The sequence below is a fragment of the Puma concolor genome, chromosome E4, assembly GCF_028749965.1.
Source record: "Puma concolor isolate L17-30 chromosome E4, mPumCon1.1.hap2, whole genome shotgun sequence".
Lineage (NCBI taxonomy): Eukaryota > Metazoa > Chordata > Mammalia > Carnivora > Felidae > Puma > Puma concolor.
The window spans coordinates 2,327,894-2,352,786 of record NC_141683.1 but is presented as its reverse complement, the minus strand read 5'-3'; the positions used below and the strand labels follow the sequence as shown (position 1 = coordinate 2,352,786).

General features: G+C 62.4%; 1 protein-coding gene across 1 annotated transcript; it reads left to right on the top strand.

Annotated features, from left to right (window-relative positions):
- The first annotated feature begins 12,666 nt into the window (after window positions 1–12,666).
- Window positions 12,667–16,841, top strand: CRABP2 (cellular retinoic acid binding protein 2). The gene is made up of 4 exons (XM_025915273.2): window positions 12,667–12,879; window positions 15,531–15,709; window positions 15,856–15,972; window positions 16,384–16,841. Exons 1-4 carry the CDS (start codon window positions 12,810–12,812, stop codon window positions 16,432–16,434), a joined length of 417 nt encoding a protein of 138 aa, XP_025771058.1. The 5' UTR covers window positions 12,667–12,809; the 3' UTR covers window positions 16,435–16,841.
- Window positions 16,842–24,893: the final 8,052 nt, after the last annotated feature.

Sequence of the window (24,893 nt, the reverse complement as noted above, 5' to 3'; positions counted from 1 at the left end):
GTCTTGAGAGAGTGCGGCCTCCACACTCTTGTGTGGCTTGTGCCCCTCGAGTGGCTGCTTCGGCTCCAGGGGCAGGGCTACGGTCACGGCTGCCGGTAGAAGGGAATTTCCTGCAGCCAACCCGGACTTCAGACGTGGCCTTGCCGTCCTGTCCTGCACCGCGGGACCCACTTGCACAGGCAGCTCTGGAGCTCAGAGCAAGTTGGTTCCTGCTGAGCCTGACACACGGAACGTCCGTGACACTGCAGAGACGTACCAGGCGCCCTCACACAGACCTCTAGGTCTAGGTGGGAATGATCTAGGAGGGCCACGCCCAAAACCGGGAATACGCTGAAGGCAAGTCTTAGTTACGTTTTAATCAGTTAAGGTGGGAGACGAAAAATCTCAGTTGAGTTCAGTTTTGGGGGTACATGTCGGCTGGACTTGGCCTTGTGGGTGTCTGGGTAAACAGCAGCTGACCCTTGCACTTCCTCTCCACCCCACCGCACCCCCATGTCCTGAAAGGCACCTGGTCTCGGTCAACGCTGGAAAGAGCTGTCTTCTGCTCACCACGAAGAACCTGGGGACCAGAGGACCTTGTGACCGTTTTCCTCAGCGTTTTCTCTCCTCACACTTTCTGGGTGGAGCCCAGCTCGCCCCGCAAGGGTGCCTCCTTAAGTCCTCTTCCTTCTCTGCTCCTCTGTCCCCAGGGGCCTGGCTTCCTCCAAGAGGGTGGCCAGCCCCTTGCAGATTGCTGCCCGAATTCCAATCAGCAAGCGTTTTGCCCGAACTGCGGCAAAACACGGGCTCTTCCAACGCTTTCTCTTCGTAGAGGAAGGACGTGTTCTGATTCAGGGACCCCTTCTGCGGGTGAGGCCAGCAAAGGGCAGCGTGTGAGAAGTGGACCCTGCCAACGGCGTCTCAACGGCCTGAACCTTAGCAAAGCGGTTCTCGATAGGGGCAGGGCGGTGTGTGTGGGAATTTGAGGTGATCGTGCCGCCCTGTCTCCACTGATGGCCGTAGCGAAGGCTGCGAGGAGGAGCTGTTTGGTTTCTGGTTTAACAGATGATTACAGCTGACAATGGGGAAGCACAACAGGACTGTAATTATGAACTTGCCCCAAGGTGCGTCAGCCCGAGTCCGTGTTGGGAGACCATACGCAGGTGTGAAATACGCCAGGTGTGTCTGCGAGTATGTCCTGTCTGCGCTGTGTATCTTCTGTCTACACTGTTGCTCACAGAGCACTTGCATTTACTCTGCAGAGCAAGCCCTCAGCCCAGGCAGAAGAGCAAGATACCCTGTACTGATACTGATACTGATACTGATACAAGTTACTGATAACATGTTTTAAGTTTGGTTTCACCGCATTCCGCATTGGTGGCTGTCGGTTTCCTTCTGGGGCTTAAGGACTCCAGCATTAAGATCCTGGGATTCTTTTCTACCCCTGATGGGTAACTAATGGTCGCCATCGATAATAATGACAACAGCCCCTGCTCTTTGACTGTGTCCCTGTGTCGGGCACTGTGCTAAGTCCTGGAGGCACACCGTGCCATTCTCGGGAAGGTAGGCGGTGCTGTTCTAGGACAGCACTCAAGGAAGCCTAGGTTGACAAACGATAAGAAATCGCGCCCAGGCCAAATAGCTGGGGGTTGGCGCTGGCACTCGGACCTGCCAGCTGTGCCTGAAGCCTCCGCTCTTAACCGCTGCCCTACTCTGCTCTTAACCCGTCCGGGCGGCACCTGATGAGACTTGGAATCCTGCTCGGATATCGACGAAGCACCTGCTGTGTGCCAGGTCCTGTGGCAGACCCCAGGGAAGCGGCATGGTCTTTGTCCCCCAGCTGCTTACAGTCTGAAAAAGAGAAGCCAGTAAATCCATTTCAGTGGCAAGCTGTCCGGGGCCGTTGCGGGATTTAAAGCTGGGGAGTGATGTGGTCACATTTGTGTTTTAGGAAGACGCTGCTGGCAGCCAGATGGAAGCAGGATTGGAGAAGGGCCTCTCAGGAGAGGGGTTCTGTGGACGAGCCCGGGTGAGCTGTGACCGAGGCCTGGGTCCATGAGGCAGGAGGGTGCACCTGAGCGTCCCTGAGGAGGTGGAATCAACATGACCTAGAGAGCAGGGCGAGAAGATCAGAGGCCGTCTTGCTCTTTCTGAGCTGCAGGAAGAGACAGTGGTGCCGTCAGCCGTGAGGGTGGTGCGTGCGGCGGGCAGAAGAGCGGGCTTCTGAGGAGGCCAACTTGGGTTGACTCAGAAGACACCAGACTGCAGCTCAGCGGGGGGGAAAGAGCTGGGGCCGGCAGCTTAGGGACGACAGGGCAACAGCGGGGGGCGCCTCAGATGGGGGTGAGGGCGTCACATAGAAAAGTGTATAAAGGAGAGCACGAGGTCAAGACCAGAGGCTTGGGGATGCTGTTCCTACAAGCCCCGGAGGAAGGCCCAAGGGAGGCCATCAGATGGGCCAGAGGAGGCTTTCCAGGAGGGAGGGGATGGTATCAGACACCACACAGAGGACCAGTAAGATGAGAGCCAAGGAAGGGCCCTGTTATTTGTATCAATTTGGTGCCTTTCATCTGAGCAGTGTCTGCGGTGGGGGCGGGGAGAGGTGGGGGCGGCAATCTGGAGGGATCTGGAGGGCGGTGATCCGGGGGGATCTGGAGGGCGGCAATCCGGGGGGATCTGGAGGGTGGTGATCCGGAGGGATCTGGAGGGCGGTGATCCGGAGAGATGTGGAGGGTGGCGATCCGGAGGCATCTGGAGGGCGGTGATCCAGAGGGATCTGGAGGGCAGGGATCTGGAGGGATCTGGAGGGTGGTGATCTGGAGGGATCTGGAGGGTGGTGATCTGGAGGGATCTGGAGGGTGGCGATCCGGAGGCATCTGGAGGGCGGTGATCTGGAGGGATCTGGAGGGTGGCGATCTGGAGGGATCTGGAAGGCAGGGATCTGGAGGGATCTGGAGGGTGGTGATCTGGAGGGATCTGGAGGGTGGTGATCCGGAGGGATCTGGAGGGTGGCGATCAGGAGGCATCTGGAGGGTGGCGATCCGGAGGCATCTGGAGGGCGGTGATCCAGAGGGATCTGGAGGGCAGGGATCTGGAGGGATCTGGAGGGTGGTGATCTGGAGGGATCTGGAGGGTGGTGATCCGGAGGGATCTGGAGGGTGGCGATCCGGAGGCATCTGGAGGGCGGCGATCTGGAGGCATCTGGAGGGTGGTGATCCAGAGGGATCTGGAGGGTGGCGATCTGGAGGGATCTGGAGGGCAGGGATCTGGAGGGATCTGGAGGGTGGCGATCTGGAGAGTGGTCTGAAGATGCTGCCAGCAAAGCTGTGGACCACAAGTGCTGAGGAAGGTGGGCACTACAGCGGGTCCCAAAAGACTGAGGAGATGGCGTCTTGAGCTTAGCCTTGTCCAGGAACAGGGGTGCCTTGTCTTCTGGGACCAAAAGAAAGAGGCAAGGGTGGGGCCGATGGGTATGTTCCCAGGCAGCACCTGGTGACCTGGATGGCTTACTAAGTCCAAGAAGAGCATGGGCCACAAACCAGGGAACAGACGTTTGGCACAGCCATGGAGACAAGAGAGTGAGCTGACGGAGGACGCAAGAAAGGGCAGAGGTCCTGGGTGACGTCAGAACCTGAGTTTGCACTGGCTGGCTGTCCTGGCTCTTTCTGGCCTCACTCTTTGGGCAGTCCACATTGAGAAGTGGAGAGTTTACATGGTCGGGGCCGGGCGGGCTGCAGACGGAGGCTGGGGTGTGCTGGAGCCCAAGGAGCTGCGGCCCCGAGAGGCTAAGCTGTTGGATGCGAGTCAGAGACCCGCTGTGGCCCGCTGCAGGCTCAGAGACCCGGTCAGGGCGGAGCCTGAGTTGGATCTTCAGTGACCCGGGCAGATGTGGCCATAAGCATATGGCATTTCTTTTTAGGTTTATTTATTTATTGAGAGATCGGGAGAGAGAGAATCCCAAGCAGTCTCCTGCCAGTGCAGAGCCCTCTGCGGGGCTCCCACTCACGAACCCGAGATCATGACCTGAGCCGAGATCGAGCGTCTGATGCTTAGCCAACCGAACCACCCAGGCGCCCGCAAGCACATGGCATTTCTAAAAGGGGGGCTGAGGCGTCACTGAGGAGCGTGAAGAATCTGGAGCTCTCCTGGCTAGGGCGGGGCCACTCTCGTTTTCAGACCTCATTTTTGTCAAAGTACTTCCTTCGTGCGCTTATCCAGGACAACTAAGTAAATGATGAAATCAACAAGGGTACTGGGTGCTTGGGTGGCTCAGTCAGTTGAGTGTCCAACTCTTGATTTCAGCTCAGGCCAAGCCCCCCGTGGGGCTCTGGGCTGACAGTGCAGAGCCTGCTTGGGATTCTCTCTCTCTAAATAAATAAATAAAGTTAAAAAAGAACAAGACTGCTAATGAAAGGTGCAACCGATTGTTTCTTTCCGCCTTAATAGTCACTGCTTGTGGCTGAAGTCATTTGCTTACTCTTCATTCATTTGTCCAAGAGATGTTTATTGAGCACCAACTGTGTGCCAGACTCTGCTGTAGGCCAGCACAGCCCACGTGGGCTTCCCTTGCGGCCAGGGGCCACAAGTGACACGAGGAACAGTGAGGACGGAGACGGACATATACGCACATGCGCTTTGTAGACGGGCTGTTTACAGAAGTCGTCTCTGAGGACAGCACATAGGAGCAGAGACCTGAAAACAGTGAAGGAAGCAGTCGTGTAATCTGGGGAAGAACATTCCAGGGAGAGTGAGAGGTGCCAGGGACCTGAGGCAGGAGGACACTTGGTGTGTTCAGGAGCAGAGCCAGCCCAGGGGCAAGTGATAGGAGGTGGGGTCGGTGGGCAGGGGGGACGGAGGGAGGAAGTATGAACCTTCGGCCGCTGTAAGGATTCGGCTTATAGCTGCACAAGACAGAGCCATTACAGGGATTTGAGCAAAGGCGTGGTTTGAACTGACTGAGGTGTAAAGGACCCCCTCCCAGCCCTGGGCGGCCGCGAGGGGACAGAATGGGGACAGAGGGCCATGAAGGCTCTTGCCCTGTCGAGGCGAGAGGACGGGATCCCCGGCCGCCCTGATTTAGGACAGATGAACTTCATACACATGGGCGATCTCTGGTGCGGTTGATCCTGAACAGACGTTCATTTCATTTCATTTCATTTCAATTTATTTTTTTTAGTAACCCCTACACCGAGCATGGGGCTTGAACCCACGACCCCAAGGTCAAGAGTCACACGCTCCTCTGATTGAACCAGCCACGCACGCCCTGAACAACTGTTTAAATCAAGGCTGACACTTTGGCCTTTGAACTCTCATCTGAGTTCTTGTACACACCTGCCCCCCTGCCAAAGAGAGCTCAGGGAGTGCCCACACCCTCAGAGGTCAGGACCTAGTGCACGGTCAGGGGTGAGGGTTGGCTGCGGGCTCTGGGCAGTCAGACTGCAAGATCTTTTTCAGACAGTGATGACATGGGTAAGTGACATCTAGTGGGTTGGCCAGCCGGGCGTCCCCCCAAGCCCTCGCTGCCCAGGCCCCTGGCTGTCCTGACCTGTGGGCTGGCTGCCTTGAATATGTACAGCCATTTCAGGACACTGCCAACTCTGGGCTTTCTTTGAAAGGGTATATAGAACGCACAGGATTTTGAGAGAGGTGGGGGGTGGGGAGAGGCAGTGGGAGGGAAGGTATTTTTAAGAATCTGGAACGGGGGCGCCTGGGTGGCTCAGTAGGTTAAGCGTCCGACTTCGGCTCAGGTCATGATCTCGCGGTCCGTGAGTTTGAGCGCCGCGTCGGGCTCTGTGCTGACGGCTCGGAGCCTGGGGCCTGCTTCGGATTCTGTGTCTCCCTCTCTCTCTGCCCCTCCCCAACTTGTGCTCCCTCTCTTATAAGTAAAAAAAGAGCAAAGCTTTGGGATCAGCTCCATTCCAGGCAGCACGTGGGACACTCACACAGCGCGGGGCCGACCCACCACTCCTCTCAAGGCCTGACCTGTGGCCCTGACCCCACTGTCACAGCTCCAAGCAGCATCAGGAACCCAGTCTGTCTGGCATCCCTGGGTCAGGACAGCTTCCGCCAAGGAAGGGTCGGTCTCTTTTTTCCTTCCACCCCTATGGAATCCTGTTCGGTCGCTTCTTTGGAAAGATTCCATGAGAGGGATCCAACCATAATCAAAGGAGGAAGGAGGCTGACTGCCCCTGCCCTGGGAGCCGGGGGGAGGGAGAGGGAGCCCACACCCAGGACCCAGGGGAGGCAGATAATCCAGCCCAGCAGCTCCAGCCGCGCTGGGGCTGGGGCGAGAGCGGGGAGCTTTCCTGAAGGATGGGAGGGTGGAGCCCAGGCAGCGGCAAAGGGGCCCTCTGGAGAAAGGGCTGAGTGTTCTGGCAGCTTCCTCCTAGGCTGGGACCCTCCCTCCACACACACCCTCATCTCCGAGGCAGTGGGCGCCTCCCCTCGCCTTGGCTTCAGTTCCCTGGGGCTCCTGGGGGCCTAGTGCCGGAGCTCAGAAGAGGGGATTTGGCCCACAGAGACCACAGTACCCACACGCAGCAAGAGAGGCACACCCCACGAGTGTTCTGGACCCAGGACTGGCTCCATCTCTGGGCCAGTTACTGCCAGCTCAGCTCGGCGGGAACCCAGATCACCTGAAAACCTGAGGCTGGTCCCAGAGCTCTGGGGTTTAGGAGGTGTGAGACTGCCTAATCCAGGAGACGCTGCCACTGGCTCCTTTGATCCCCCAGGGACGACGACGTGTCCCTGCGAATCCCCAAGTGCCAAAACTGCCCCTGGGATGTCTTCCCCAGGTTGGCGGAGGAGACACAGGCAGGGGAGGTGGGGCTTGGTCGGGGCAGCCCCACCACGTGAAATTCACAGGCCCTAGCCCGGTGCCCTCAGGGAATCCAGGCGGGCTGGGCCCCCCCCCCCCCCCCACCCGTGCGGGATGGGATGGTGTAGGGAGTGCAGGGCAGGGGGAGGCCGGAGACTGCTCAGTCTCTCTCTCTTTGACAGCTAACATTTTCCAGACCAGAGCTGGCGCCCGCATGAGAAAGGAAATCAGAGCTGCCCACCTCACACATCTTTTTCCCATTTTGTTCATGCTGCCCGGGGAAAGCCATTAGGGCTCAGGCTGTCTGGGCCTCCCCCACCGCCCATCTCTAGCAGACTGTAAGGAGGGGCAGGGATGGGGGGGTCACTGGAAGGACAAGGCCCTAGCCTGCTAAGGGGCCAGACGCTGAACTCTTGTGTCTTTTAACTCCCTGCCCACTTAAGATGGGAATGTGGGGGCAGGGACTGGGAAGCTGGGCTTCTGGGGCCCTCCCCCACTCTGCTCGCTCCCCTGCACCTCTGTCTCCGGGAGTCTGGCCCACTGGCCCTACAGAGAGGCGAGCCTGGGCCTGGTCTGCAGCAGGAAGCATCCTGGAGTCGGGGAAGCTGGTCCTTACTATCTAGCTTCCGGGGCTCTGGCCTCCTCCCTGGAGCCAGGCAGGGGCAGGGGCACCCAGCCCAACTACTGGGTGTCACTGCCTGCAGGCGTGCTTCGTGGGGCGGGGAGAAGAGGGAAAGGGAGCACCCAGGAGCCTAGCCGAGGAGTCCTCCTCTAGCTGACCTCCTTCCTGACGCTGACCCATCAGCCCATGTTGTCCTGCCCCGGCTCCTGGGGACAGAGTCCAATGCCCTCTTTCTAGCCCCGTCCAGAACCTCAAAGCCCAGACCTCAAAACCTCACAGCCTCTTCTCTGGCACCGTAACCCCCTCCCCTCCCTCCTGCCCCTTTCCTGTCCAGTCCCAGAGTCTGCCTCTCTGGCCCAGTGCCCACCCTCTGCAGCCCAGGCCAGAGCAGGAAGAGAGCACCCACCCCGCGTGCAGCCCTGCAGATTTCCTTCTTCTTCCCGAAACTCCTGATCATCTCAACAGGGAGAGGGGTTCCCGGGACCTCTGGCTCTTCTTCAGTTTCCCCGTCCTCAGAGAGCGGGAGAGGAGGCATCTGCGAGATGGCTTGGGCCCCCAGAGCCAGTCCTGTGCAAGACCACCGCCTGCCTACTGCCACACTTGTCTCTGCTCCAGCTTCCCTTTCCTGCCCTGGGCTGCCAGGGGTTAAGGGGCCGGTGCCCAGCACAGGGTGGGAGTGGCAGAGGGGTCCAGCCCCAGTCACTGGCTCATAAAAGCCAAGAGGAGTTTAACTGCGGGTCACGGTGCTGGTGCCGCCTGACTTCTCCCTCCAGTAGTGCTGCCCTGGGAGGGGGAGGGGCTCCTTCCGGAGGGGAAACGGTGGGGGGGGGGGGGGTGGGAAGGGCACAGCTGGCCAGAGTCAGGCCCAGGCCTGTGCAGCCTCAGATGCTGGCAGTTGCCATCAACAGTGCCAGCCACGCTGGATCCCTGACTTAACGCTGGAGGTTCTCCAAGAGGCAGGAAGACCAGAGTAAGGGGAGCCCGACTTCGGTGCCTGTCGCCGACCGCAGCAGGCAAGAATGGGCAGCGGCCTAGGTGGGGAGAGAGGTGATGCCCTATGCCAGACCAGCAGGAAGCACCAGTCTGGAACAAAGGCAGAGGGACAGAGAAGCAAAGATCCCGGGGTCAGGGAGCGAGAACAGTGTGACCGGAGGCCAGCTGAGCCAGGGGCCTCTCTCGGGGGACAAGATTCAGTCTGGACACGTCCTCAGCCAGGGCATCCCCACCTCCTCCCTCTTGCCTGCCCCGCTCGGGGCCCGGCCCAGCCCTGAGGAGAGCGTTGGCAGCTGGGAACCAGGCACCAGAGCCAAAAACAACAGAGGAGCCGCCTGGGCGCCGGGGCGCAGACCCTCGCCGCTCTGACTGACTTCTGACTCGGGCAGCCCCCGCCCCCCCTCACCCCGACCGACCGTCTGACCCTTCCGGGCCACACCTGCCCTGGAGGTCACTGTCATCCCCTCTGAGTCCAGCTGCCCCTTTCTTCAGGTCACTCGGGATTCTCTGCCGCCCTTTCCCTGGTTTGCAGGGAGGTGAGTCGCCTGCTTTCCAGGTCTCTGGCCCTGTCCCCCAGACGGCACCTCGGCGCACTGGAAGCTTTTTTCCAGTCTAACCTCCGTGCGTCCTGCTACAACAGCAATCCGATGTGGGGAGAGTCGGAGCCAGGCCTTACCAAAGCCTTGCAAAAGGCTGGGTCCCTGAACCCAGGGAGACAGACAAGAATGGAACATTCCCCTCGGTCCTGAGGGGTCAGACCAGACCAGGGGTCAGGAGGCTTGAGTTCACACTGCCCCATGTGGAATGCTGACGGTCGGGGGACCCAGGGGACACCACTGTCCTTCCCCGGCCACTCCTGGCTCTTTTATCCTACTCTCAGACACCCTCCCCCCCCCCCCCCCCCCCCCCGCCCTGCCCTGCTGCCCCTACACCGAGTGGCAGAGACCCAGTGTCCAGCCTCACCTGGGTTTAATTTCTACAGGACTCCCAGCCAACAAACTCTCTGACCCAGCAGATGTAATAACACTGCTCAGGGTGAGGCTCGTATACAAGTGCTGAGTTTGGCCAGAGAATCTTCTCCGGTCCCAGTAGGTCGGGGAGGGGAAGGGGTTCATGACTGGGCGGGAGGGGGGTGGGATTCGCGACTCTCCCACTCTTTCCAACCCCAGCTGGGCTGCTGGTCCCTCCAGCCCCATCCTCACCGAAGCGACGGAGAGGGGGTAGGGGCAGCTCCTCTTCCCAAGCCCCCAGACCCGTCCCCCCCCCCCGTAGGGCACACATCTACATCCACTCGTGCTCGCGCCCCTCCACCCAGCCAGGAGCGCGCCAACCTCCATTCCTTCCACTGCAAAACCAGCCACTTTCCTCTCAGCCACCGAGCAATGGGAACAAAGCCCCAGAACGTTCCTTTCCTAACTGTTAGCCCAGTTTCCTCCCCACCCCACCCCCATGCTGCCTCCGCTGTTCTAGCTTTTCTCATCAACTTTGCGCCCCCTCCCTGAGTCTCCAAATTCCTGGGGGAGCCCCCAACAGGGGTAGGACCAAGGCTCCTAGAAAGCTAGAAAGGGGATTGGGTTGCGCACTCCCCCCCTACACCCCCCCCCCCAGGCAGATCTGCATCAGGTTTGGTCATAATGAAAAGGCCAGCAACACTAGGGAAATTCCTTCTCCTTATTGATCCTGGAGGGAAATTAAAGCCAGTTGTTTGTGACTGGGTGACTGACGGTGGGGTGGGGGTTAAGCTCCTCCCCGCTGCCCGGTTCCAAGCCTAGCCCCTGGGCTCCCCATCCCCCACTGGTAGCCCCCTTTCCCAACCCCCAGTCCTCTTGTCCCATTCCCAGTGTCCCCTAAGCCCCTTCCCCTGCATCTTCCCCGGAGCCCCCTCCACTTGCCCGTCCGCCAGCACGCTGCCCGTGGGCTCACAGGGCTGCTGGGGGCTGGGACCGCCGGCCTAGCTTCTCAGACCCCATACCCACCCCCTCGGCCAGGGTTGGGGTGCCGGGGGCCGGAGCTCAGGCTCAGAGCTGCCAAACCACAAGCACTCACATCTGGAAAAAATTCCCTTCCCAGCCCGACTTCCCTTTGTCTTACTTCTGTCTCTTTGGAACTTCTGGCTGCCTGGCCAAGGGGGGGGGGGGGTTGGGGTGAGGAAGTGAAGGGAGGTGTATGGGCCCAGGCCTCCCTGCCCCCACCCCAGAGAGCCCCCTTCCAAGCTCGCCAGGATCCTCAGCCAGACCACATCCCTCCTCTGTGCTCCTGTGGGTCCAGCCTCCCGCTGACCATCTTTTGGGTGAGGTTTTAACATCCTTAGTCACCAGGCCCGTGGGGGAGCCGGCCTGCACCGGCCCTTCTCATGTACAGCAGGAAAGATGCCCACGGAGCCGGGGACTGGACTCTCTGGCAGGGGCCTCAGAGGGCTGGTGTGGAGAGGAGGTGGTCGTGGTGACCCGGGTCAAGACCAAGGCATCCCCCCACCCCTCCCCTCCACCACCTCTGCTTTTGTCTGCCCTTCCTCCAAGAGCTCCGACCTGCTGCCCTCTTACTGCAGAAGCCCAGGCCACCCCCCACCCCCAGAGAAGCCCTCCCACACAAGCCCGGGACCCCTAAAGCCCGGCTGAAGCACGCAGCTCCCTCCCTGAAGCAGGGCAGTCCCGCTGCCATCCATCCCTTCAGTTCAGAGGCACCCCGGCTGCTGCACTGTCTGCACACAGGCATTTTTCAGGGATTCCCCTCTTCACAGCACGGAGGGAGCCCCAGCACTTGTCCGGGCTTCCGTGAAGCTCCCCAGCCCCTCTCCTGGGGCTCTGTTCCGCCGGCCTCCTCCCCAGCCAAGGCCCCCAACCCTCTTGGCCGGTCCGGGGCTCTAAGAAGAAGGGTTCCGAGTCCCAGTGAGCCTGTCCTCTGCCCCTCCCACGGACACGCTGGCAGGGAGGGGCCAGCGCCGGGACCAGATGTGGGGCTTTTCCTCGCGAGGGGCCTGGAGCGGGGCCTGGGTGCGGCGCGCGGCGGGCAGCGGGGCCACGTGCGCGCTTTCGCCACGGGAAGCGGGCCGCAGTCCTGGGCGCCCGCCGGGCCCGTCCGCCTCCGCGGCTCTACCGTTGGCGGCCTCGGGGGCTCCCGGCCGGACCTCCATTTGGGTCAGGCCCCCCCCCAGCCCGCCCCGCTGGGGTCTCCGCGGGTAGCCGGCCCGGCCCCCTCCTTTGATGTTCCGCTCCGAAGCTGCTGGGGGGGGGGGGGGGGGCGCGGCGCGGCCTCTCCTTCCGCCCTTTGGACTGCGCACGACGGTGACACCTGAGACCCCGCTCCACCCCCTTCCCGGGGCACCCAGTCTCCCTGCAACCTGGGTGGCAGCGTGGCGCGCCGGGGCTCCGCGCCTCGGTCCCCGCCTCGGTCCCCGCCTCCCCTCCCCGCCGCCGGCTGCGATCCCCTGGGGGTCCGGGGAGCCCGGAGACGGAGAAACCGCCTTAATAAAGAGCTCGTGTCAAGTGATTGGCTGTGACCTCTGCCCTCCCCAGACTCGCGCCCGCGGCTCCTGCTTAACCCTTCGATGCCTGCCCAACCCCTGAAGAGGTGGGAGTCTCCCCCGCGCCAGCTTCCAGGGTCCCCAGAGGCCCCCGGCACTGCCGCAGCCCTAAACTCTGGGGAGACCTGCCTGGGGGGGGGGGCGGGGGGGCGCCCCTCCCCGCCCCCTGCAGCCGCTCCAGCAGGGGGCGCCGTTGCCTCATTCGGGTGCCCGGCCCCGCAGCCCCTGGCCTCCCCCACAGGTCTCTGAGCTCGGGGCGGCCGCCCCGGACCCAATTGGGCCCCAGTGGAGCCGAGCCCCGCCGCCTCGTCTTCCGCAGCTCCGGCTCGGAGCGGGATTCGCCCGCTGGTAGTGCCGCCGGGTGCCGGGCGCCAAGGGGCCGAGCGCACCGAGTCAGGTGGGGACCGAGCGAGACGTGACCCTGGGGCTCGCGCTGCAGGACGTGAGACCTGGGTATCTGCGCCCCGGGCCTGGCGCCCCCTCCTCCCGGCTGAGAGCCCAAGCCGAGCGCTCGGCCCGTGTCGCCTCCCCAGACACCCCTGGCGCGGGAGCCAGCTGTCTCAGGCCGGCGAGCCCTGCACCCGCCCCCGGGGCCAGATCCAGAGGCCGGGGAGCCGGGGCTCAGGGCCCCCCAGGTGGGGTGGGGGGCGGGGCGGCAGGCGGAGCCATCTCTCTCTCTCTCTCTCTCTCTCTCTCTCTCTCTCTCTCTCGTAGGGGCGGGCCCGGCGCAGGGTATAAAAGCTGCCCGCGCGGGAGCCCAAGCCAGCTCCGGGGTTGTCCTGGGACGTGTCCTGGCTCCCGAGTCTCACGACCAGGCGACGGCGACATCTCTCTTGACGAAAAGACTCGGCGTCCAGTGCTCCGACCAAAGCATCATGCCCAACTTCTCCGGCAGCTGGAAGATCATCCGATCGGAAAACTTCGAGGATTTGCTCAAAGTGCTGGGTAAGGAGATTTTCGGGCGCCCGGGGCCTCGAGGTGGGCACGGGAAAGAAAGGAGGGCGGGGATCCGGGCGGGGGAGGTTGGGCGTCAGCGTCCCCGAGCAAGGGGGCCGAGCGCCTGGGTCGGGGGGCTCAGGGCCGGGACCTAAAGGTCCTGAGCGACCAGCCTGTGGATCCAGTAGAAAGCACGAGGTCGGTGTCCCGGGGGTGGGGCAGGGGAGCCCCTCCGAGACCTTGCCGCCTCTTCGCCCCTGGCCCCCCCGCGGCAGCCAGTAGCCCAGTCCCCACACGGCCTCCCGGTTCAGCGCGTTCCACTCTGCGCCCCCGCCCCCCATCCGTGAGACTAATGCTTCCCTAGGCGGGCAGCTCCAGAGGCCCAAGTCTCTGCATAATTATCACTTTCTTAGATTTCAACAAATGGCTTCGTGTGAAACCCCAGCCCCCCATTCCCGAAAAACTGCGGGCTCTCTTCTCCCTCCCTCCCCTGAGACCCCCCCCCCGCCCCCCGCAGCCCTGCGGGGTGTGTGGGTTAAAGGTGGGGGGAGTGGAGGCTAGTCTCAGTGCGTTTCCCAACTCCTGGGTGCCCTGAGGTGTGTGGGAAGCTGCCCCAGCCCAGGCTGCTGGGAGGGGGCTCTGGGAAGGGGAACATTTGGGAAGCCGCCACCTGGGAGCCCTGCGGCCTACGGGTAAGCATGCCATCCATTTCTAGACTGAACACAGTGACCCCGGTTGGACAGGGGGAGTGGGGGGGCACTTGTGTGTGGGTGAGTCTGGACCTCCGAAGAGTCTGGAACGCTGTTTCCATCACGCCTGGCCATTAGCTCTTTCCCCCTAACCCCAGCACTCCTTCGAGGCATGTCTCCCTTCTTCCCCACTCTGCCCTCGCTGAAACTAAAAACCAAAATGAAGACTCTCCCTTCAGAAAGCCTAGATGCGTTCCCTCCCCTTGTCTGGATTCTGGCCCCTGTCCCCAGTGGATGAGGCCCGAGGTGGCCGGGCACACACCCGCAGGCCCAGCTGGAGACTAAGAGCCCAAGCCCAACCCTGTGGTCTGTCTGTCTGTGGTCTGTTTGTCCTCCCTGCAGGGTCTCTCAGAGCCACGTGCCCTCCTCAGGCCCTGCTGGGGGCAGATTGAAAACAGACCCGTTAGACAAACAGCCCTGGCTGGAGCGGGGTCTCCTGCGAGCCCGGCCTCGCCCAGCCTTGCCTCTGCAGGAACCTCGGCCCCTCCCTGCCCCCTCTGCCCCAGTCAAGGATCCCTTTCCTGGTGAGGCATGCCCAGGTGGTGTTGGGGGATACGTGTCCCATCCACTATGGTAGGCGGGCTGTGTGAGCAGATTCTGTTCCTGTAACGGGGAAAATGGTTGTCAGAAGGTGAGCTGGACTTTCAGGGGGCAACACGGTGGAGACAGGGTGGGATGGGCCTCCTCTACCAAGGTGACCAGGCCCAGGGACCTCGGTCATTTCTCCCAACAGCCGAGAAGGGGGCTCCTAGGACCCCTGGGGGAGTCCATCCGCTCTCCCTGTCCCTTTCTGGAACAGAGCAGGTCTGCTTTGGTGCCAAGGGGAAAGAGGATTTGTTTCTGTAGGAACCCAGGTGTGCAGGGGGGCCAGGGAGCTCGGCTTCCCTGACCCAACCCTGCTTGCCCCCCCCTCCCCGATCCCCACCCCTTGCTTCCCTGAAGGTCTCTGCTCCAGGTCAGGGTGGGGGCGCCCAGCAGGGGAAGCGGGGTGATGCTCAGACACGCCCCTGCCAGGTAGGCCTCCCTGCCTGCTTTTCTTCCTGGGACAGATGCTGTCTCCTGGCTTCGCCACCCTTCTTAGAGACTGGGGAGCAAAGAGAAGGGGTCCAGTGTGGGGAAGGATGTGGGGGGCAGGCACAGGGACTCTGGGTCCACAGAGGCTGAACGAGAAGACCTGACCACTGAGGTCACGACGATCCTAGAGTAAGGAACATATGGGGGGGAGGGGGGGGCAGTGTCCCTTTCTGTCCCACGAGGGGAGAGGAGCCAGGAGGGCAGGTGAGCTCTGGCTTTTCCTTTGACTTCCTTTTCTCAGTAAAAATAATAAGAGCTCCTGTTTCCTGAAAGCTGGAAGGTGTACCCAGTGCTGCGTGCGCTGAGTCCTGCACACGTCACCCGTGCTGTGGGGGCTCCACTTTATGCTTGAGGAACCCGAGGCCCAGAAAGGTTCCGTCACCTGCCCAGAGTCACCTGGCCTGCCAGAGAGGCCAAGCCACGTGGATGTCAGGGCCGAGTGGATCTCACTGCAGAATCTCTGGCTTCCCCAGGCCATTTGTAAGAGGGGACCAGCCGCCCCCCTCCTCGTCACCCACTGTAGTCCCCGCTCCTCACTTTGGGGAGGGACAGAGATTGGGCACATGAAGGCCAACCCAGCGCCAGACAGGGGAGGTGGGTCCGGCAGGAAGGAAAGTGGCCCCTACTTCCTGGATGGGAGTGGCGGGGCCTGGCTGGGGATCCCGGGTCTGGCCTGCCCTTGGGCAGGGGTGAAGACGGGTCTGGCCTGCCCTTGGGCAGGGGTGAAGACGGTGACTCTGCGGAGTCCACCCCAGCGGAGGGTGTCGAGCAGGGCGGACCAAGGGCGGCAAGTGAGGTGAACTGGGCCGAAGTGAGGGCGCCGGCACCTCCCTGCAGGGGTGAACGTGATGCTGAGGAAGATCGCCGTGGCGGCGGCATCGAAGCCGGCGGTGGAGATCAAGCAGGAGGGAGACACTTTCTACATCAAAACCTCCACCACGGTGCGCACCACGGAGATCAACTTCAAGATCGGAGAGGAGTTCGAGGAGCAGACGGTGGACGGGAGACCCTGCAAGGTGAGTCCCTCGGGGTCATGGCCTCCATTGCCCTGCCTCACCACGTGCCGTTTTCCGGAGTGTTCTGGGATCCTTCCAGCGGAGCAAATCCCTCTCGCGGCACCCACCCTGCTGCGGGCCCAGCCCACCTGGCCTCTCTCCTGCAGAGCCTGGTGAAATGGGAGAGTGAGAACAAAATGGTCTGCGAGCAGAGGCTTTTGAAGGGAGAGGGTCCCAAGACCTCGTGGACCAGGGAGCTGACCAACGACGGGGAGCTGGTCCTGGTAAGCTGCTCCGAGCTGAGCACAAGCCCGGTGCCACCTTCGGGCTTTTCTGGGACGCTGCAGGGCGCTGGAGGTTCAAGACCGACCATAGCTGGCCTCCCCACCTCCTGATGGCGCTGCTGGGGAAGGACTAAGCTGTCCCTGTCCCACAGGCTGCTGCCCTGTGGCCGTGCAATGGTGTCCCGTGTGGAGCAAGCCATGTGGGCTGAGGCGGCAGGGTGGCATCTGGGCAATCCGTCCTCACAGCTTGGGGAGGAGTATGGGGGACACAGCCCCGGGGGGTCTATGCCGTCTTCCCTCCCGTGACACCAGGGCATTTTGGGAGCCAGCCCCTGCCTGTCCATTCTGAATCTAGAAGCAGGACCAGGGGCCTTCCAGGTTAACGATGACTTCTGACCTCTGTCCTTTTAGACCATGACGGCGGATGATATCGTGTGCACCAGGGTCTATGTCCGAGAGTGAGCGGCCGACGGTCCAAGGGCTTCCAGAGCCGCCCCCCAGCCCCTGCTCCCTGCCCCACTGCCCTTCCCCCTTCCTTCTAGGCTAGCTCTCCCCTCACCCCGCTCACTCCCGGGGATGCTGGGATGCCTCCAGCGGGGCTCTGCTGTTTGGGGCCTCCCCTTCCTCCGCTCCCCCAACAAAGAGGGGTGGATGGTAAGAACCCTGATCACCCGGTCCAGAGTCACTCCCCTTCCCCAGCCAGCAGTCCCAGCCCCAAACCAGCCCAGAGCACAGCCCCTCTCTCTGTGAGGGGACCTGAGGGCCCCAGTGGGAAAGACGGCCCTCTGGTTTCCACTCTTTGTCCCGGTAGCCCACACAGTGTAGAATATTTATTGGTTAATGTTATTAAAATGTTTTGAAAAATACAACCCGTCTCTGGCTCCTTGGGAAGGGGACAGATGAGTCGCCTGAGTTCCACTTTGCCTCTGAAATGCAGTGTGGGAGGCCGGTGTTCAAGCAGCAGGATGAGAGGAGGGATGGGCCTTCCCCTCGTCCCTCCCTCCCTCCGCCCACCGCCCCCTCCACCCCTCCCCTCTTCCAGCCTCCTTCTCCCGTCCTCTCAGCAGGGGCACTCCCACCCCCCCACCCCCCCCCCACCCCCCCCACCCCCCCGCAGGAGCTGACTCCCACTTTTCCATGATGGTGACACAGCTTCCTCCTCCAATTGTTCCTCCTCTCCTCCAGCTCCAATCTGGGCCACCCCAGGCCTGGCCTTGACCTCCCACATGGTTCCAGATGAGCTCACCGATGCCCACAGGCCGACCTCGCTCCTGCCCGGGGCTCCCCCTGATGGGACTCCACTATCTCAGCCCTGAGACCTGCACACCCACCCCTGCCGGCCCCCACACCCCTTCCCACACCTCCACTCTCAGGTCCAGGCTCTACCGAGTCCTCCTAAGTTCCATGGTGACCTCTCAAGTGCCCGCCCCCCTCCCGCAGGCCAAGGCCCCCCACCAGACCGGCTCAGGGCTCAGCTGTTTAGGCAACAGCACCTTCAACCTGGCCTGCCCCGCTCTTCACCGTCAGGGCGTCGTGCGGTCTGCTCTGTCACCGGCTGCTTATGCTTACGTGACCTCAAGCGAGTTGCTTTGTTTCTTTGAGCTTTAGGTCTGTAATCCAATGACTTACGTGCGGGGAAGTTTCAGTGGGGTCCAGCCAAATCCAGGCAAGGTCACCAGCCTCTCCCCACTGCCCCCATCCTGTCCTCTCCGTTTCCTTTGTGCTCTGGCCACGCTCAATCCTGTCACGTACAAGTTTCCCCTCCATCATGGAAAATGGTCTTCAGATGCCCCATGCTTACATGGTCACAGCCTGGGGTCCCCCAAAAGAAGGACTCTCTCCCAGGGTCCGTATCTTCATCCCAGAAAGGGTTCGATTCTGCTGGATCGCATGACTGTCCCTTGGCCCACTGGCTATTGGCAGGGCAAGGGGCCTGGACCTCGTGCCCTGCCATGGCCACGGGACAGGTGGGCCGGTGTGACAAGCCCCCCAGAGCCCCTGGGATGGGAAGGAGCGCTTTCCTATGAGGAGGGTTGCAGATTTCTAATCTATAACATAGCAATTATGTACAACGTCCACCTCACAAAGGCATGTACCTAGCACCTAGCAATAGTAAGCCCTCAGGAAACGAGGGTTCCACCTCTCTGACCCACCCTCCAAAATGCTGCCGGGGGCAAGAGAGGGGGCTCTTCAATAAATGAGCTGTATTATGTCAGTGCCTTGTTCAAAAATCCATAAAACAAAATAAAACTCCCATCAGCTGCAGCCCCTCTTTTTGTCCAGAATGCAGTCCAGACTGGCATCAGAGGCCATTTAAGACGTGGCCCCTACCCCCTCCTGCGTGTGCTCCCCCCCTGCACCTGCACCGCAAGGCGCCCTCTGGCCCACGGGCGCCCAGCGCTTCTCCAGAGCTTGGCTTCTCGGTGGCAGCGGCCCCTCCCCCAGCAGTGCTGACAGCCAGCGGTCACGCTTCACAGCCTGTGTGTGGCAGGTGAGCCTCCACTCCCTGAAAGACTGGGGTGCCCTGGGGCCAGGGCCTCCAGCTCCTGCCCCACGAGAGGCCACGTGCTGCAGCTGAGAGCAGAAGGTCAGGGCCCCAGAGTGGGGACACGATGTCCAGAGTCCTGGGGCAGCCCAGGCCCCTGAGTGGGGGGTGGGGGCCATGGTGGGCCCTTTTTCGTGTCCACATCTGCCTACTGTTTCCTGAGAGCCTCCCGGGAGCCGGGCACCCTGCTGGGTGCTGGGAACTTGGAAATGAATCCAATGGACAAGATGGCTGCCCTCGTGGGGCCTGCGGGAGGGAACAGACCTGTAACGGGGAACCAGAAGATTAAAGACATAAACGCACCGGTCAACTCATAAGCACAGACCACGTAACCATGTAGGTGCTTGAAGGAAAGGCGGAGAGAGGGGGAGAGCACCAGAGGAGGCCTCATTTACCCTGGGGGTGGGCAGAGGTGCTGGGGACGCAGGTGCTCTGGAGGACGGAGAACTTCGGGGGGCCTGAAGGACGCAGTGGGGTGAAGCAGACGGGAGGGTACTCTAGGCAGGGAGAATCGCAGGGGAAGGCCCTAGGGACAGTCTGGGGCTGCCTTTGGCCTGGGGACTGGAGTGCAGGCCAGCTGGGGCCTTTGGGGGCCGGGACAGGCACAACCTGAGGGGCCCGAGGCCACAGTAAATATTTCTTATTTGATTCCAAGAGCAGTGATGAGCCACTGATGAGCCACTGAAGGGGGTGGCATCCCTCTGGCTGCCACGCAAAGACGGAGCAGAGACAAGCGGGGGGTGGGGGGGGCAGGAGGCTGGGGAGACGCTGGGGCAGAGAGTAGAGACCCCGTGATGCACGAGTCAGGGGACCAGGGGTTAGAAAAGGCAGAGTGCCCAGAACGGCTCTCTGGCTTCGGTCCTGGGGGCTGGTGGTTCTGTTTTCAGAAATGGAGAGATGAACCTAGGCTTTCTGGATGCCATTTGCTTTGTTTTAACCCAGAAGCACTGTAACTCCTCAACCCGAGGCCCGGCTTCATCTCCTTTCTGCTTCCCCTCCGCAGGCCTTTGTGGCTGGAGCATAGGTTCTTGCTTTGCTGCCCAGTTTGTCTCTTTCTGGAATCAAGCTGCTGAGAAGAGCAGAGACTAGAGGCATGTTTCTGTTTCCCAAGACGCCCGAAGGCAGGGACTGGGTCTCCACCCTCAGACTGGGGGCTCTCAGAGGACAGGGTTTGGGTCTCTCCCCTCAGACTAGGGACTCCTTGAGGGAAGGGACTGAACCTCCCCCATCAGACTGGGAGCTCTCAGAGGAGAGGGTTTGGGTCTCTGCCCTCAGACTAGGGGCTCCGTGAGGGCAGGACTGGACCTCCCCCCACCAGACTGGGGGCTCTCAGAGGACAGGGATTGGGTCCCTCCCCTCAGACTAGGGGCTCCCGGAGGGCAGGGACTAGGTCTTCCCCTTAAACTAGGGGCTCCTTGAGGGAAGGGACTGGGCCTCTCCCACCAGACTGGGAACTCCTGGAGGGCAGAGACTGGGTCTCCCCCATCAGCCTGGGGGCTCCCAGAGGACAATGGCTGTGTGTCCCCCCTGAGACTGGGCTCCCAGAGGGTGAGGCCCGTCCCCTGGCTCTGTTTCCCCAGCACTTCCCCGCCCTCCAGCCTGAGGTGACAGGGAAGTTACAGTCCTGGACCAGGAGATGGGATCAGGGAGGGGCCGCCTCACCCATCTGGCCCAGCCCGTGAGAAAGTCCCTCCAGCTTCCCTCCCACCCTGAAGGCCCTCTTCCTCCTCTGCCTCCTCTGCCTCCTCTGCCTCGTCTCCCGTTACCTGGGCCTTCATTACTCAGCAGTGCCTCTGGAAGAAAATGCACGGGGGCCCCCATCCCCTGCCTGCACGCCACCGCCACCGTGGGCAGAACCTTCTCTGCCATCCAGGCTTCTCAGAGTTCAAGCACAGAGGGGGCAACACGGGGACCTGGGCCACCGAAACTCCTCTGGTCCTGCGACCGGAGGGCGAGTGCTGGAGCGAAGAGGGCCAGAGAAGGCAGGAGGGCAGAGACCAGGGAGGGGGCACGTGTGACTGATTCTACCCCGGGGTTGGCCGGGCGCGGGGGGGGGGGGAGACCTACACCAACATCTTAGGGGAACTGAGGTGCGCACACACACTCATGCACGCACGCACGCACGCACACCCGCACGCTGTGCGAGAGACAGGAGCACGTTGCTGGGACAGGCCTAGAAGAGATTCGGGGCACAGCCAGACCCAAGACGGGAAAGCCTACAGCCTGCGGGGCCCCCCCAGAGCCCAAAGGTACCTCCATGCCTGCGTGTGACAAGAAGGAACCCACAGGGGAGGGCGGCCAGAAGTGGGGCTGGAGACTGGGGACCCTGAGGGAGGTGAGGAGAGGGGGAGGCTGCGAGGAGCCTGGAGGGGGCGACAGGGTCCCGGAGAAGGAGGGAATCCAGGAGGGGAGCTGAGCTCCAGGGGGCAGGAGAGGGTATTGAGGGCCCCAGGGGTGGGAGTCAGGAGAGAGGCCTGCCGGTCAGGCCCTCTGGCCCCAGGTCCCGACAAAGGGCCGCCTAAGGACCGCCACAGACACAAGATCGATGGCACTGGGGCGGCCAGGCCCTTTGTGGCGGGGGATGAAAGGGAGCAGGCTCTGAGGAGCGTCCCCCTCCCCGGGTCCCCCATGACTGTTGGCTCCCCTGCCCCTCCCCCAGTGACCTCGGGAGCCTTGGAGTGTTGTGGAGGGGGGTAGGAGATGGGGGGGGGGAGCTGAGTCCAACCAGGTATTTCCCCTGGCTGGGCCAGCCCTACCTAGGAAAGATGGGGGCCAGGTAGAAGGACTGTGGGGGTCTGGGGGGCCCTTTGGTCTGTGGAGAAAGCGAACTAAGGTGCAGACTGTGTGCGAGCACCAGCAGGGCCCCTGCAGAGCTGGGGGAGGCCGTTCCGGGGCCGGCCAGGGGTCCCCTGGGCAGGCCCTCCCGCGCGTCTCCTGCAGGCCTGCTGCCCTCCTGACCTCTCGGCTTCTTCCTGTCCCCGGCCCCCCCCCCCCCCCCCCAGGCGCTGCCAGTCGAGAAACCAGTTCTGTTCCCATCCTGGATAAGGATCTCTGGGCTGGGCTCTTCCCAGGCAACGGCAGGAACCTGGCGGCCTGCGGCACCCCTGCCACCAGCCAGGCCGCCGGGGTCTCCCCACGTCGGCGGGGGGTGGGGGGGTGGCCTGCCCCTTCCTCACCAGTCCTGCCCTGGCCTCCTTCCCCTCTAGGAAGACCTCCCAGCGGCCCTGTAAGGGGCAGGGGGCCTCCCTTGCCTTCTCCCTTGGGTGCCCCAGAGGCTGGTCCCTCTCCCCCTGCCCCCTCGGCGCCCCCCCAGGCTCCCAGGCTCCCCACGGGGCCCTGACAATTGCTCCCTACGGCGGGGTCAGCCCCTCGCCCCAGTCGCGGGCACGGAAGGGGGCAGGGTGACACGGGCTTGACCCCACTTAACCCCAGCCCATGGTCTCCTCCCGAACCATCATTCCCACGACATTCTGGTCCCTTTCTCGTCCCTCGGAGCTTTCCCCCCACCCCCCAACTCTGCCAACTGGAAGGGTTTTAAAAGGTCATCTCCTGCATTCTTCTGCCTCCTCGTCAAATGTCTGCCTGACCTCTGCCCCTGCCCGGCGCCCCAGAAACCTCAGACCACTCCCAGCTCCTTCACCAGCACTGCACTGGCTTGGCCAGCCTCTCCCAAATGCCTGCGGGGATTCAACCGCTTGCAGGGGCTGTGGGAGATCAGAAGGCAGAGAGGAGGGCAGCTCTGGCAGCCACCGGGGAGACCTGGGGCGTCTGGAGGAGACTTGACTCAGGTCCCAGCCCCCACCCCCACCCTTGGAGGTGAGCAGGTGTGACAAGCCAGGCTGGGATTCAAGCTGGTGACTCAAGCCCGAGCAGCCGACAGCTGCACGGTCCACGGCCGCAGCCAGCCCTCCCTTCCGCCGCCCCGAGGTGGAATCTTAGAAGCTGGGAATTCTAGAACCAGGGAACAGAGTCCCAGAAGGAAGGGCCCTCGGGGATCATGCCTCTCCTTTGTTTGAGAGGAAACTGGGGACCAGAAAGGGGTGTGGCCTGCTTGGGGGGTCGCTAGGACGTCAGGGAAATCACTGGTCACACAAAAGGGGGCTGCTTGGCTTTAGCACAAAGCAGGTGTCAGCTGGGCCCCTCCACACCCTCTCGCTCTCTGGGTGGACTGGGTTCTTCCGTGTGCAGAGAACTCTGTTCCCTGTGCTCTTATTTTCCATCCCTCACCCTGAGTGGAGCAAGCCTGTGACCTCACTGGGCCTCCCTCTCCTCCTGGGCCGCAGATTTTGAGGCCAGGACAGGTGCGGGGGGCCGTTCAGCCTCAGGTGAGGGATTATAAGCTAAGGTTTCAGCAGGAGCCTGAAGGCAAGGGTATCCAGCCCAGAGGTGTTCAGCCCAGAGCCGCCCGGGGAGGGGGGAGCCACCTTCCCCTGGCCCAGCGTGCTGCGGGAGGGACACCCAGCCCCCCACCCATCTCAGCCCACCCAGGCATGTGTCTGAGCATAAGGAGTGGCGGGGGGGGGGGGGGGCGGTCACCGCCCCCCTGCGTGGCACACGGCCACAGGTGTTGTCGCTGTTTCCGAGGCCCTACAAAGGGAGGATCCAGGCCAGGCCAGGCCTCGGATGGGCAGCATTTATTGACAACCATTTTCAGAGCGTGAGCGCGGTGCAGACGCCGTGGGGGGCAGAGCCAGTGCATTCCCTGGCACCTGTCATCAACCTCAGGGCCACTGAGGAAATATCCCCTGACCCCCGACCAGGTGCCAAGCACGTCATCCCACGGCCCCCCCCCAGCTCCGGAGCCAGGCTGGGACCTGGGAGCCCGCCGCGTGGGACAGGGCGCCGAGGAGGAGGGCCCCCTCCCCACCGTAGCCTCCCCACCCTCAGGTTGCCTGGGGCTCAGCTCCAGCCTCCCCTCCCAGCCGCGCAGAGGCTAGACCTTTCAGACAAGCTTTCCTGTAATTGTCCTGTCATCACGGCTCCGACGCAGAAACCAGCCAAGGGACTGTGGAAATGCAGAGGCAGAAAGGTGAGGTCACCCTTCCAGCAGCCTGTCTCGGGGCAAGAACGCAGGCCACGAGCCAGCGGAGTCTGACACTTACTGGAGAAGGAGACGTCCGCCCTCCCACAGCCCTCTCTGGCTCACCCCTTCCCTTCGCACCCAGCCCTCCCGGGAAGTCCTTCCCAAAGGCTAACTTAAGTGCCACCTGCTGTGGCTTTAGGTCCTCATCGGACGGAACCCAGAGGACAGGCTCCATTCTCAGGCGGCTTCAGGGACCGGCCAGAGGAGCGTGTGGGCGCACCCGGGGCGGGGACACCGCCGTCACCTCACCTTTCTTCGCTCTCTCTCCACCCCACTCTCCCAGCCCTCCCCTCGCCTTAGCCCCCCACTCCAGCTCCTGGCTGGGAGCCAGCATTGTTCCCGCCAGGCTCCCTGCTCCCCTCCTCCTTCCCTCCCTGGGCACCCGCCTGCCCGGTCCCTTCCAGGGGGTGGGGGGCGGGGGTGGAGCAGGACTTCATCACAGGCTCTGCTTCCTCATCACGTTGCGTCCACCGACAGAGAAGGCTGGGGAGCTTGGGTTACTCAGGGCCCCCGGTTATTTTTAATGCCACCAGCTCACAAGATAAATATACCTCCCCACCCCCCAGCTGCCCAGAGTCCCTCCTTCCCCCACCATTCACCCAGTCTCCTCACATGGGGACTCACAGCTAACGCCTTCTCCTCACATGCCCTCCTGGTGGGTCTCCCTCCGCCCTGGACTCCCAGTGGGAGGTGTCCTAGAGACACGGCATCCGGCAAAGGGCTCCCAGGGGAGCCTCCCCCTGCAGCGGGAGGCAGGGGGAGGCTGGCGCAGGCCTCCCCGAGCCCTGGGGAGGAGGTGCTGGACGGGGGTCGCTCCTGCAGCTTGGTGGGCCTCCTCTCTGACCCCACTCCACTCCTGTTTGGTCCCACAACGCAAGCAAGTTCTTTCTGGAATTAACGTCTGGGCCTCTTGCTTTGGGTCAGGGAACACTGGTTCAGGGCAAGCACTTCAGCTCCGGGGAGGGCTGAAGAGCAGGCCTGGGATCAGGACGGATTGTTGTTCGTTCCTAGATTGTTGGGGTGTCTGTCTCCGCCCAGGCCCTGGGACAGATCCCAGGCGGCCCAGCCTGCAGAAGGCAGCCGTCTGTGCACCGGCGCCGGGCACGCGCTCTCTCGGCGGCACCTGCTATGGCACAGAAGCAAGGCTTCGGACCTCGCGTCTGTCCGGCCTGGTACCCGGCCCCACAGTTTCCGCCTCGCAGGCCTAACTGGGTCCTGGGTCCACACGGGAGAAGTCTGGGCCCTTGTAACCAAGAGCCTTCAGATGCTTAAGATACCCTGTCCTCTGCCTGT